The sequence below is a fragment of the Pseudophryne corroboree genome, chromosome 8, assembly GCF_028390025.1.
Source record: "Pseudophryne corroboree isolate aPseCor3 chromosome 8, aPseCor3.hap2, whole genome shotgun sequence".
Lineage (NCBI taxonomy): Eukaryota > Metazoa > Chordata > Amphibia > Anura > Myobatrachidae > Pseudophryne > Pseudophryne corroboree.
In genome coordinates, this window is record NC_086451.1 from 268,026,808 (window position 1) to 268,041,831 (window position 15,024).

Consider the following 15,024-nt stretch of genomic DNA (forward strand, 5'->3'; position numbering starts at 1 on the left):
ATACTTCCTTTAGTGTGAGTCTGGGGTACGCAGCTCATACAGATCATCTTTTCTGGTGTTCCTTTCACTTTGATGGGACAAGGACTGTTTGGAACAAAAAAGAGGACTATACAAAACGATATTACACATTGCATGTTTATTCATTTTTTGTCTTTACATAAAATTGCCGAGACCAAATCATCACAACTGAAACTCCTGACGACTAAGAAATTGAAGAAACAACACAATTACACTGATAAGGGACGTATATATTATACATGTTCTGTTATGTATTAGGGCACTTATACTGGGAATGATTGCCTTTTTGTTTGCAAATTCAAGAAAAGGCTGAGGTGCACAGAGATTTGTGCTGTGGCTGCCGCTGGTAGCAGGGGACGGGACACACTTGGTGGTCCCACACGGCGCCGTCTCAGCTGCACTGCCTGAATGTGACCAGCGCGGCCAGGTCTCGGCAGTCCCACACAGCTCCCCCTACCTCTGGCTCTGCTGCCCGCATGAACAACAAGTGTGCGGGGCTGGGTCGGTGTGTTACGGGGGTCGATCGCCCTTATCGCCCCCCGCTGGATCTGCCACTGCCGACATCTCTTCCAGTGACCTTAAGTGTTGTGCAAAAATCTTTACCTTTTTACCTCAAAGAAGGAGCCCTAAGGGGAGCGACAAGCTAAGGAAGGAGACCTAGGGCCTTTTGGAATAGAGTCAGCCTATCCGTGCAAACCTAACATATTTAACATACAGTGGGTGGAGCTTGGACTGTCGTCCCAGCATTTACAGCACTGAGCAGGGCAGCATCAGAGATGGGACGGGGCAGAGAAGGAGGCGGATTAATCTTCTCAGCGCCAGTCTTTTGACAGCATAAATCTGGGAAAGGTCCACCCGAATGCGCGGCCTGGCAAAGATTGGTAGCGGCGGGCGGAGCATGTCCTGTTGTAAGTCTAATTGCTGATATTCTATGATAAACTAACCAGTTAACTTTAGGTGTATTCCGTTGTCCAGAAAATAAGACACAGAGACTACAGATTCCCGTACAATAAAATCCGTTTATTGTTTTGGTGTGTTCTCCGGCGGTTTCATGGAGGGGCACTTTGATGCTACCAGTTCTCAACAACATCCTACCACAAGTGAGCATATTTTAAAAGCAGTAATAAATTTGCTTCAATACCTGCGCTTTTCGGCCCTTATTCCGAGTTGATCGCTAGCTGCCGTTGTTCGCTGTGTAGTGATCAGTTAAAAAAAAACAGCAAAACTGCGCATGTGTATGCACCGCAATGCGCACGCGCGGCATACGGGTACAAAGAGCATCGTGGTTTTGCACAGGTTCTAGCGATGCTTTCAGTCGCACAGCCGATCGCAAGGAGATTGACAGGAAGTGGGAGTTTCTGGGTGTCAACTGACCGTTTTCTGGAAGTGTTTGGAAAAACGCAGGCGTGGCCGGGCGTTTACTGGGCGGGTATCTGACATCATTACCGTGTCATTTGTTGCAGCAGTCATTGCACAGAATAAGTAACTACAGGGCTGGTCTTGTTCTGCACAAAATGTGTTTGCTGCCGCTCGGCTGCACAGGCGTTCGCACTCCTGCAAAGTGAAAATACACTCCGTGGTGGGCCGCGACTATGCGTTTGCATTGCTGCTAACAGTAGCTAGCGAGCGATCAACTCGGAATGAGGGCCTTTATCTCTTGAAATTCCGTAGCGAAGCACGGGTATTCAGTTAGTGACGAATAAAGAAGAAAACAGTTTAGACATGAACAGAGCCAATGAATTAATGGTGATTTAACAGTTGTTATCAGTGACTTAAGACCCAAAGTGCCGTCCATTGTTTGATGCTACTTAGAGAAGAGTTGTTTGCCATGTATGTGAGTAATCTCCTATATAATAGCCCAGATTTGTGACTCTGTAACTGTGTGGATAACGCTGCGCGTGGCTAGAAGCTCTCATGGTGTCTATCACACCCAGTCCACAGCTGACTGGGCGAGAAACGCCCTCCCACAAAGGTTACATCCAGTGGGAGGCTCTGCCCTTTAGCTGCTGTGTGTTCCCAGGGGTGTGGTATAGAAGGTAGATAGTAATTAGGTCGACAGTGTCTAGGTCGACCACTATTGGTCGACAGTAACTAGGTCAACAGGGTCTTTAGGTCGACATGGTCTAGGTCGACAGGTCAAAAGGTCGACATGAGTATTTTTTTTGTGCCGTTTTCTTCGTAGAGTGACCGGGAACCCCAATTAGTACACCGTGTCCCCTCGCATGGCGAGTGAGCTTCTTTCAGATTACCATTCCCAATTGTAGTCCACGTGGATCGTTAAGTATGAAAAGGTTCAAAAAAAGAAAAAAATTGTGAAAAACTCATGTCGACCTTTTGACCTGTCGACCTAGAACATGTTGACCTAGAGACCCTGTCGACCTAGTTACTGTCAACCTAGAGACCGGATCCCGTTCCCAGAGCAGGATTAACAATGGGGATGATGGAGCTGCAGCTCCAGGTCCACACCCCAAAATAGTCCCACTGCATCTGCAGCAACATACCCTCCAACAATTTACACATAAATATCGCTTCAAGTTCAAAAAGGGGGCGTGGCCACGGGTACAGTGGTGTGGCCATGCCCCTTTTCCTATACTTTCAATGGAAGTTTGGAGAGCCAGAAATCGGTACAGACCATAAAAAAAGGTACTGTACCTGCCAAAAAGGTACAGTTGGAGGGTATGCCACTGCATCTGCAGCAAGTATCTGCACTGTAGATAGGGGAAAAAAATCCTTTTACTGCAGCATCCTATGTCCTGCTGTCTGTCCACCTGCCCCCTCCGGCATCAACAATCCCCACTCCCTAGCCGCAGCGCAGGTGGAACAAAAGCTGCTGCGGCCACCGGCATAGATGTGTATGAAAGCGGTGCCCCTCCCCTACTCGCAGTACCTCCAGGCCCCATCCGTAGCACCCCCACACCCTCCCTGAACCACCCACGGTGGCTCCAGACCCCTCCCCCACCCGCAGCACCCCCGCACTCACCACTCCCTGACCCGCGGCACCCCCACCTCATATCAGTCCCTGGTGCATGCCAGATGGCCATCTCAGCCCAGTGATCGCCTCTGCCTGATTGACAGACAGAGGCGGTCGCTGGGCGGGAAGGGGCGTGCGGAGGCGTTTGGCCGCCGTTTTGAGGGCACTATCTGAGCAACGCAGACGTGCCCGGACCATGCTGGGGGTGGGTCGCGGTGGCTGCGTGACGTCACACACAGCCGTTGCGACCCGGACAGGGACGGGTAGCTCACTGTCAGCGCGCAGGAGCTGCGCAGGTAGGGAGCTACACTTCAAGTACAAAAGCCTCGCTGCTGTGTTTTTGTACTTTGGGGGGGGGGGGGAGGGGTTGGGTTGGGCGAGACACGCGGGGTAACTGATCGTAGCCGTGCAGCTACGATCAGGTCGGAATTAGGCCCAATGTCAGGGATGATTCTTTAATGGTGCAGAAACTTCTTGTATCAATGGAAATGGGAAATGTCAGGAAGAAGATTAGTTCTTGAAAGTGACAATAAAACAGCATTACAGTTATTTTTAGACAGCAGTGATCCAGTGAGATACAGGTGATGAACCATCAGTGTCATGTCACGTAGGGGAGACGTCGAGAGAGAAACAGTAAATTGGAGCAACACTGGCATAGAGATAGGACATTTTGTGTTGTAAATCTTGACTCGTTGGTTTGCTAGGAGTTTTCATATTTATTCATTACAAAAGTGATCAGAACATAGAGTAATGAACCAAATGCAAAGACTGAAATACTGAAAATCAAACCAATTCACAAAATAGATCAAATTGCAGAAAAATACTGATAAATGTCAGAGATGAGGTACATGGTAATTATTACATTAAAATACACTGGCAATGTCATAATCTCTACATAAATATTTACTTCATGTCTTACCTACACTTATTGCTTTACATCCTAGACTATGGCATATACAGTATCATTCTAAGGGTCCATCTCTAGCGTGGGTTTTTTTTCCTTCCTATTTCAAAATAGTTTTCATTTGTCAAATTCTGTGATTGGTATAATGTTTTCTATTAAGTCCTAGCTCTTATAAGTCAGGTCCTTTCTCACTTCCCTCATTTACTCTTTTACTGCTTGAGGATGCTGCCAGGAGCTGTGAAACGCGTCCAGTTTTACTTATCAGTGAGAATTATTTTATCTTATTTTCATGTTTTATATTTTAGTCTAGTTTACTTTTTGGTCTATATGATTTTATGCCTATATGTTATTTTTTGATGTTATGTGATTTGTATACATTTTATACTTAGCTGCAAACTGTTTGTTATAGTGAATCTGATTTTTATTATATTAACACATTTGTTCATGACAGAGCAGTAATGTATTATAAAAACTGCATATATCAATAAATGAATAATTCATTTTATAAACCTGTTTGGGTTATTCCTGTGTTATAAACAGCTGGTTATTAATTCTACGATTAGTCTCTGACATCCAAATGTGTGTGCCGTCTCAGCGCCAGCCCTATTGTATCTCAGTTTGTAATCTAAAGGTTGGAGAATACCTTATATGTCCTTAGGCTGCATGTACAGGTCACCCTTTGGTGCCACCCATACCACCTGAATCTCATTTGTGGAGAATTGGTGCATATGCTACTGGTGCTGACCTGTACACATTTTGCAGTAGTTGCAGCTTTGCATATGCTTGCAAATGTAGCTTTTTAAATGAATGCATTATACATCTGCCTGCAATTTGGAGAGCAATTGCAAACAATTTAGCATCCCCTCCTTTGTGCCACATTAACGCTATGTGTGCCCCAAGATTTAGGTTAATACTACTAGTACTACTACTACTACCATTACTACTATTACTAGTACTAATAATAATCAGGAAGATAATTAATTTGTAATAACAACTGCGTGTTAATGTCCCCTATAATAAAAGTTATGTCCCATGCCAGTTTGGTTGAAACACTGTTAAGACGCACAAAATGAGAAATGTATTGGAAATATATTTCTGTAATACGGCTTGGTGCTGTAGTACTGCACCAATCAGAATGACAGCATCTAAAGACGTTCAAAGTGTGTGGGTCAGTCCTTGCACATTCAGATGCATGCTTGTACACAATGAGAAGGGATGTCACTATCATTAGCATACAGTCACAGACGTGACTAAGGCAAAAGATGCTAAAGTGGTTGCAGCAGCGTGTGCCTCAGAATCAGGCCCCATATGTGCACGGGCTGGATCACCCACACAGAACCAATCACTTTGACAGTGATCTTCCAAAATACAATGTCCAGGAATATCAGGGAATTCTCAAACACTACCAGAAAAGTAGACCAGTGTCCCAGATCTCATCCACTTCTGCAGTGAAGTGGGCAATCTGGGGTCTTGATGATGCAGTTCATGGCAAATTGCATCATTGTGGCCACCATAGGCGTGCGCACGAGGGGTTCCTGGTGCGCACAGGCACCCCCTAATGTCTGCCCCCCCCCCCCTCACAGTACCGATCGATTCCTGCCCCCAGGGTCACCATCAAGTTGTCATCAGGTCTGCTGTTACGGCCCATACAGAGAAGAGAGTACGTGCGGTAGTTGTGTGAATTAGCGCCGGTGCCGCCAGCTAGCTGTAGCTGACGAACCTGCAGGCAGCCTCGGACTAGGAGAGACAGCTCCCAGCCCTGCAGCATCTCAAATCTGGTGCTGGACGTGAGCCAATTGGAGCTTGCGGACTAGCAGCCAATCAGAAGCAGCCGATGTGGCCGTCCTGATTGGCTGCCGGTCCTCGAATTCCAATTGGCTCATGGCCAGCGCTGGATTTGAAATGTCCGAGCAGTCATCACTCGTTTTGGCTGCACCACCGCCAGGTTCTTTTGGAACCTGGCTGCCACTAATTGCTTCATGCACTTTCTGTATTTTGGACACGGGTCCCAGAAAAGGTCATTGTCTGAAGAGGGAGAAAATAAAAGGTAGAAAAATAATGGTGTGTGTGGGGGTGAAGTCTGCAGTAAAAATGTATCTGTGAGAAAAATGTGTGTGTATATATATATATACACATACACATTATATGCCTCTCATACACATACATTTTATCAATATTACAATATTATCTCTCTCTCTCTCTATATATATATATATATATATATATTTGTATTTTTTTATTATTATTAATATTTTTTTTTAAAATAGATAATATTGATATATAAACATGTATATAAACATGTAAAGTAGACCGGCACAGCCTCATAGAGAACAGTTAATTCTGATTAAAAAGCTGCATTATTAAATAGGCATTGAGATATTGAAAATGTACTTTATGCCATCCTGAGACTTTTTCTTAACTAGACTGCTGCACCCCATTATACAGTACATCACTGCAAATAAGACGCACTCTGGCCTAGATGTAGCCACGATGAGTGTGGCTACATTGGTATATATTATATTGTGTGTGTTTGTGTAGAAATGATGTGGCTTTCCCTATATACTGTACAGTAGTTTTATATATTAGTTGATAGATTGATAAGGCACTGCTGAGGGATTATGTGTATCTGGCACCATTAGGGGATTATGTGTATCTGGCACCGCTTGGGGCATTACGTGTATTTGGCACTGCTGGGGGCATTACATGTACCTGGAACTGCTGTGTATCTGGCACAGCTGGGGGCGATACATGTATCTGGCACTGCTGGTGTATTACATGTCCCTGGGCAGTGCTAGAAATGCCCAAAAGGCGGTGTTAGACACACCCAAAATGCAGTTTTAGGCACACCCAAAAGGCAGTGCTAGACACTCTCCTCCTGCGGTGCACCCCCTAATAAAATTAGCTGCGCACGCCTATGGTGGCCACAGCCTACACTGCACAACACTGTTAATAGCCACAGCGCTGCCTCCCTTTCCGGGTACTCCCTGGGAAGACCATTGAACAGTTGGCAAGAATGAAGCCGACCCTTCTCGATTGCAGAGGGTGGCACGTGAGTGGCTGTAAGCTAGATGAAACGGTACATGGTTCTACTCTCTAGGAATGCCTAGTTTTTTTAAATAGTGTACCTCCCAATCGATGGTTAAATCCAACAGTTGGCTTTAATGTCAGTGGTGGCCAATTCCTTCAATGAATTTTTTAAATTTAATCATTAGGAAAATAATCTTTATTTAAATTATTGGTAAGTCTTCTAAAATAACAAGAAAATAAATTTTTTATTGTACAGGTTGAGTATCCCTTATCCAAAATGCTTGGGACCAGAGGTATTTTGGATATCGGATTTTTCCGTATTTTGGAATAATTGCATACCATAATGAGATATCATGGCAATAGGACCTAAATCTAAGCACAGAATGCATTTATGTTTTATATGCACCTTATACACACAGCCTGAAGGTAATTTTAGCCAACATTTTTTATAACTTTGTGCATTAAACAAAGTGTGTCTACATTCACACAATTCATTTATGTTTCATGTACACCTTATACACACAGCCTGAAGGTCATTTAATACAATATTTTTAATAACTGTGTGTATTAAACAAAGTTTGTGTACACTGAGCCATCAGAAAACAAAAGTTTCACTATCTCACTCTCGCTCAAAAAAGTCCGTATTTCGGAATATTCCGTATTTCGGATATTTGGATATGGGATACTCAACCTGTACTAATTTTATACTTAATGAATTTTTTTAAGTCTTTTATTCTTGAGATACTTTTGGCATTGGCTTGGCTTTCATTGTAGCTTGGACGCAGACACTTACACAGGTATAGACATGGTTTAAAGTAAACGCCCTTTTATATGTTTACTTTGCTAATAAGATAGCACTAATTAGGCGATTGTGGTAAAAACTTATTTGTGGCAAAACATCTGTCCTATAAGACTCCTTTACACACAACTAATCTAAATCAATAAACTAGCGAGAAGAAAAATACACCACACCTTTGTTAAGTTGACTGTGATTCTAATGTATGTTTAAAAGTGATATTTTAATTTGAGCCTTATCGCATAGCTCTGAGGTCTTCCTTGTTATACTTTACCTTGCAGGAAAAATGGATTTAATTCGTCATTGAGCAATTTAATTAGGATTATTAGTGAGCATTGTATAACATTTTGCTTATGTCACATTAAACTTTTCTTTAGTTAAATAAAACAGCTATTTCATTTATTTGCAGGTTCTTTTAATAGAAGAAGACGGAATTCCATATTTGTCACCGTGACTCTGCTCATTATATCCACGCTAATTTTAACGGTGGGTCTTGCTGCAACCACTAGAACAGAAAATGTCACTGTGGGAGGCTACTATCCCGGTGTAATTGTAAGTTCAAGCTTATTGTGTTCTTTTCTGGTCATTTTTATTAATATTATACAGTAGTGGGTTAGATCCAAGCATACAGTACAAGAGACTTTATAGAATAGCATGGTTCTTACAAATTGGGAACTTGCATGCATGCACAGTGGCATATACTGTATTGCTCACTCAGTTGCCGGGAGTAACAGACTCCAGCAAACACACTGAACAGTGAAGAGAATGGACAGTTGTTACATTTTTGCTATTGGTCTGTTTGTATATCCAGCAAGTATGGCAGTATCTGTACATTGCTGCTATCTGTGTCCATCCAGCAAGTTGGGCTATCTGTCTGTGTCCAACTAGCAAAGGGTGAGGCTTGCAAAGGACGGCATACCGTGAGGTCACATCCCTTGTACAAGTGCCCCTTTAACGAACCATCCTGCCACCCCCATCTCACATAGCACAGTCACAGATCCAGGGAGCTGCATGGGCGCACACATTGACTCTAAAAAAAGCTACTAGCATTACTAATGTGGGGCATATGTGTAAGGTGCATTAATGTGTGAAATTATGTGTATTATGGGCATTAACTGTGGGGCATATGTGTAAGGTGCATTACTGTGTGGCATTATGCAGGGTTGAACTGGCTCACAGGGTAAACCCCCGGTGGGCCCAACTGCCTGAGTGTTGCTGGGTCAGATGCAGAACTTGCGGTGGTGCTAGGAGGCACCAGACAAAATCTTGCCTACGGCATCAAATTGGCTAGGGCCGGCTCTGTTCCTGGAGCCCGTATTCTGGCATCTAATGAATGACAAAGAGCCCTGAGAGTAAGTTCCAAATCTCCACAATATATGTTGATAGGAAATGCATGTAGCCAACGCAGACCAGCAATTATGTGCCTGTTAGAAGGCATATCTTTTGCACCTACTTTAGGGCAGGTACAAGTACATACTGATAATGATGACTGTAGCATAACAGGTGCATATGCTGCAGATGTGGGTGCATATTACATTTGTGCAGAAATGCGTTATTTTTCTGTGCATTTTTCTGTTAATCAGTGTATACCCATTTTCCTTTCATCGCTGCGTAAGCCCAAGAATCAGAAACCTGTCCTTCCTCATTAAAGTAACATTTCTTGTTTGTTTCAACCTCATTGTTTAATATTTCTGGTTTGGCAGCTTGAACCTCTTGATTATATTGTTTTCCCGGTCAGCCACCTGCACAACAAGTACAGCAGTGTAGCTACACACAGGTGCCTTGCTACTATTTACTTGTTATCCCTCAGCAACAAATAAATGTCTTCTACTAGTACAAATGTTTATGTTGATTTGTGTAACTGGGAATGTGCAACAGCAAAAATTGTGCCCTTCGCTGGTTGTGTGACTTGCAGGCCTAAGACCCAACTTTGTAAACTAATTGGGGGCGTTCATGTTGCCACTCATCCGCCATTTAGCTGAAAGATGCAACACAGTGCACAGACATAGCTTATATCCGTGGCAACACAAATTTTGGGGTACTGGCTTTAGTTTGTGCGTATATTAAGATGCGCTTGATGATGATGACTTGTGTTTTTATATCGTAATAAAAATATAAAACCAAAAAACCTTTGTTCTCCCCTCTGACCTGAGCTTCAGCGCTCTTAGGGACTAGTGCAGAGTTTCACACAACTCCGTCTTGCAGTTTTTCGCACTGTGCATATGGAATAAGGAGCAGCTGTGCGTTATTCAGAGTCATATGCAACTCAATCACATCACTTGCGGAGGAAGGTGCATATATGGGCAGCAATGGGGAGTATGCATGTAAGCTTAAGTTACTGAGGGCTGGTCAGTGAACTGCGGAACAAGCGGAGTTGTACTTATGCATCGGTCCTTTTCCAGACAGACAGATCTTTTACACCTAGGATAGGACTGGTGCAAGTACATCCCGATAATGATGGTGGCTATGGAGCTAAGGGCCTAATCCATGTTTGTACGCACTAGCTGAATATCACGGCAGACTGTGTATGTGCTGCAACTGCAATGTGCATGCGCCAAGGTGCTGCCGTGATCCCGCTCACAATGAGGATTTCATGGAAAAGTGATTGAAAGAAAGTGACTGGAGATGTTAACGAGGAGTTTAAAGGGAGTGGTTGGGAAAACACAGGCGTGTCATGGCTGTTTTTGTGATGTGTATCTGTTGACCGTGTTTTCTCAAGCTCATACGTGTAATAACATGGCAACTGCGTCGTCCCAGTCTGCGTAAACCATAGACCAACCCTTAACCCAAATGTTCCTTGTTTTTGCTTATAGGTTGTGAATGTGATCGCAATTGTGAATGATTTTGTAATGTCTCTGGTGGGCATCTCTATTAATTTCAGGGCAGCAGCTTCTCTTGCTAACATTAGCAGTTCTGTAGCCTAGAAAATCACAATTGCATTTGCGTTCAAACATGAATTAGGCCCTAAGTGTACAGGTAGGGGCGGTGCAGTCTTGCAACTCGGCACACAGGCTAATATGCACATTGAGACCTATGCACGCAATGCAGCTGCGCATGCTACCAACTTGTTTGCAACTCTGCATCATAGACTGTGCAACACTGGTACCACTGGGGCTCATCTTATTGTCGCTAGACACAGTGGGTATTGAGGTAATTATTGTAAAATATATGTTGTACTAAAGGGCCCAGCAAACACTGGCAGCCACAAATTACCTGGTCATGCTGGCGCTTGTACAACTGTAAGTGCTAGCTTAGCCATGGCTGTTAGAGTATACCAGCACTTGTAAAACTTCTGTGTGCACACCCTAGCTGTACATCAACTGCACTTACATGCACCTGATCCGCATCCCCAGGCATTGGGCGGGATGTACTAAATAACACCGGCATGTACCAAGACATCCTCCCTTTAAAAGCTGTCCTTTGCGATAGAAGGACATCCGGGCTTCAGCCCCATGAGCCCTTCTGCGCATGCTTCCAGTGATGGGGGGTGCTGGGAGGGATCTGATTGGATTCCTCTCAGGGGAAAATTGTGATAGAAGCCCATAGGCTTCTATTAGGTAATGCCACAATGGCGTTACCCACCGGGACCAAGCTCCAGAATTGTTTGCATTCTGGAGCTTGGTACATATGGAAAATGTGATAAAGACACTGAAAATGGCATTTTCTGGGTTTATATTGCATTTTAGGGTTTAGTACATCCTGCACATAGTGAGATGCAAATGCAATTTACTGTATGTCAAACTGTACATGTCACATTGTTATACTGTGCAAAGCAAAATTGTGCCCTGAAAAGTTAGCCATATTGTCACCTGCATTGTTATTTTATGCGTCAACAGGGTGGAACCCTCAAATCTAAAAGAAAAAAGTGTTTTATGGTAAGAACTTACCTATGTTAAAACTCTTTCTGCGAGGTACACTGGGCTCCACAAGGAATAGACATAGGGGTGTAGAGTAGGATCTTGATCCGAGGCACCAACAGGCTAAAAAGCTTTGACTGTTTCCAGAATGCATAGCGTCGCCTCCTCTATAACACCGCCTCCCTGCACAGCTCAGTTTTTAGTTAACCAGCCCAATGCAGTAGCAGGAAAAGGGACGACAACGGTTAGTAGCCACATACACCACACTCTAACGACAGAAGAAGTGTCAGCGGCTAATGCCATACCAACCCAAAGAAGCTAAGTGCGTCAGGGTGGGCGCCTTGTGGAGCCCAGTGTACCTTGCAGAAAGAGTTTTAACAAAGGTAAGTTCTTACCATAAAACTTGTTTTCTGCTGCGGGGTCCACTGGGCTCCACAAGGAATAGACATAGGGGATGTCCTAAAGCAGTTCCTTATGGGAGGGGACGCACTGTAGCGGGCACAAGAACCCGGCGTCCAAAGGAAGCATCTTGGGAAGCGGCAGTATCGAAGGCATAGAACCTTATGAACGTGTTGTTCACTGATGACCACCAAGCCGCCTTGCACAATTTTTCAAGGGTCGCACCACGGCGGGCCGCCGAAGAAGGTCCAACAGATCGAGTAGAATGGGCCGTAATGTAAGCAGGAGCTGACAGACCAGCCCTCACATAAGCATGTGCAATCACCATTCTAATCCATCTGGCCAAAGTCTGCTTGTGACCAGGCCAGCCCAGTTTGTGTAATCCGAACAGCACAAAGAGAGAATCAGATTTCCTAATAGAAGCAGTTCTCTTCACATAGATACGGAGAGCCCGTACCACATACAAAGACCACTCTTTGGGAGACAGATCAGGAGAAGCAAGTGCCGGAACCACAATCTCCTGGTTAAGGTGGAACGAAGAAACCACCTTAGGTAAATATCCGGGACGAGTCCTAAGAACTGCCCGGTCACGGTGAAATATCAGATATGGGGAACTACAGGACAATGCACCCAAATCCGACACTCTTCTAGCTGAGGCAATAGCCAGCAGAAGCACCACCTTAAGGGAAACCCACTTAAGATCAGCTGAACCAAGAGGTTCAAACGGAGACTATTGTAACGTCTCCAAAACCACCGACAAGTCCCAAGGAACCACAGGCGGGACATAGGGAGGTTGGATCCGCAACACGCCCTGAGTAAAGGTATGCACATCAGGTAAGGTCGCAATCTTTCTCTGAAACCACACCCACAAGGCAGATATTTGAACCTTGAGGGAGGCCAGACGCAGGCCTAAGTCCAGGCCCTGCTGCAGAAAGGCCAACAGCTTGGCTATACTAAACTTGGAAGCGTCATAATCGTTAGATGCGCACCAAACAAAGTAAGAATGCCAGACCCTATAGTAAATCCGAGCCGAAGCCGGTTTCCGGGTCCGCAACATAGTTTGAATGCCCGCCTCAGAAAACCCTTTAGCCCTTAAGACGGAAGCTTCAAGAGCCACGCCGTCAAAGACAGCTGGGATAGGTCCTGGTAGACCCAGGGGCCCTGAACGAGGAGGTCTGGGCGTTGTGGAAGTAGAATTGGACGCTCTGACGATAGGCCCCGCAGGTCTGAGAACCAGGGCCGTCTGGGCCACGCTGGAGCTATGAGAAACAGATTTCCTTTTTCTTGCTTGAACTTCCGAATTACCCTGGGCAGGAGCGACACCGGAGGGAACACCTACGGCAGCCGAAACCTCCACGGCACCGCCAGCGCATCCACGAATGCTGCTTGAGGATCCTTTGTCCTTGCTCTGAAGACCGGAACCTTGTGATTGTGTCGAGACGCCATCAGATCCACGTCTGGAAGGCCCCACTTTTCCTCTAGTAGTTGAAACACTTCTGGAGGGAGGCCCCACTCGCCGGCATGTACGTCCTGACGACTGAGAAAGTCCGCTTCCCAATTCAGGACTCCCGGAATGAATATTGCCGATATGGCCGGTAGATGGCGTTCCGCCCAATGCAGAATCCGTGAGACTTCCTACATTGCCAAGCGGCTTCGAGTGCCGCCTTGATGATTTATGTAAGCCACTGTGGTGGCGTTGTCCGACTGTACCTGAACAGGACGGTTCTGAATTAAATGCTGGGCCAGGTTCAACGCATTGAAGACCGCCCGCAATTCCAGAATGTTGATCGAGAGGAGAGATTCCTCCTTGGTCTACCGACCCTGAAGGGAGTGTTGCTTCAGCACTGTGCCCCAACCTCTTAGACTGGCATCTGTCGTCAACAGGACCCAGTTGGATATCCAGAATGGACGGCCCCTGAACAATTGTCGGTCCTGGAGCCACCATAGCAGCGACAGACGGACCTCCGGAGTTAATGAAATCACGTGAGACCTGATCCGGTGAGGCAGGCCATCCCACTTGGCTAGAATCAGCTTCTGGAGGGGGCGGAAATGGAATTGAGCATACCCCACCATGTCGAATGCTGACACCATGAGGCTCAGCACCTGCATCGCCGAATGTATCAACACTTGCGGACGAGAAAGGAAGCAACGAATCCTGTCCTGAAGCTTCAGGACTTTCTCCTGAGACAAGAACAACCTCTGGTTGTGAGTGTCCAATAGCGCTCCCAGGTGCACCATGCTCTGAGCAGGGACCAGGGAGGATTTCTTCCAGTTGATGAGCCACCCGTGGGCTTGTAGAAACTGGACAGTCATATCCAGATGACGTAGAAGAAGTTCTGGGGAATTTGCTAGGATTAACAAGTCGTCCAGATACGGCAGTATCCTGACCCCGTGACGGCGGAGTACCACCGTCATTACCGCCATAACTTTGGTGAAGACTCGCAGAGCCGTAGTTAAACCAAAAGGTAATGCCCGAAACTGGTAATGGAGGTTGCCAATTGCAAACCTCAGGTATTGCTGATATGATGCTGCTATAGGAATATGCAGGAAAGCATCCTGTATGTCAAGGGAGACCATGTAGTCCCCAGGTTCCAAGGCCAGAACTATAGAGCGAAGGGCTTTCATACGGAACTTGGAAACCTTCACAAACCTGTTCAATGCCTTGAGGTTGAGAATGGGCCGGGAGGACCCATTCGGTTTCGGGACTAGAAACAGCGGAGAATAGTACCCCCGGCCCCTCTGTGCAAGAGGCACCTGTACTACGAATTCTGTATCCAGGAGGGTCTGTACCACCGAATGTAGAGTGTTTGCCTTTGTCTGGTCCAACAAAATCGATGAGGGGGTCGGTTTTTGAAGGCTATGGCGTAACCTCGAGTGACGACTTCCCGTACCCAGGCATCTGAAGTGGTCTTCAACCATTCCTGGGTATACCCTAGAAGCTGGCTGAAGGGCCGCCCAAGCTCTTTTGGGCTTTGGCTTACCAGGTTTGGAAGTGCGGGCCTGCTTGTTGTACGCCTGACCTTTTGCTTTACCTGAAGGACGAAAGGGGCGA

General features: G+C 45.6%; 1 protein-coding gene across 4 annotated transcripts in view; it reads left to right on the forward strand.

The window, feature by feature from the left end:
* TMEM255A (transmembrane protein 255A) overlaps positions 1–15,024 on the forward strand; it is a 123,023-nt gene that overhangs the window by 65,952 nt on the left and 42,047 nt on the right. For all 4 annotated transcript variants that reach the window (XM_063937234.1, XM_063937232.1, XM_063937233.1 and 1 more), the window contains exon 2: positions 8,126–8,268. In XM_063937234.1, coding sequence (XP_063793304.1) covers positions 8,126–8,268 — 143 coding nt within the window. The remainder of the gene's footprint in view (positions 1–8,125; positions 8,269–15,024) is intronic.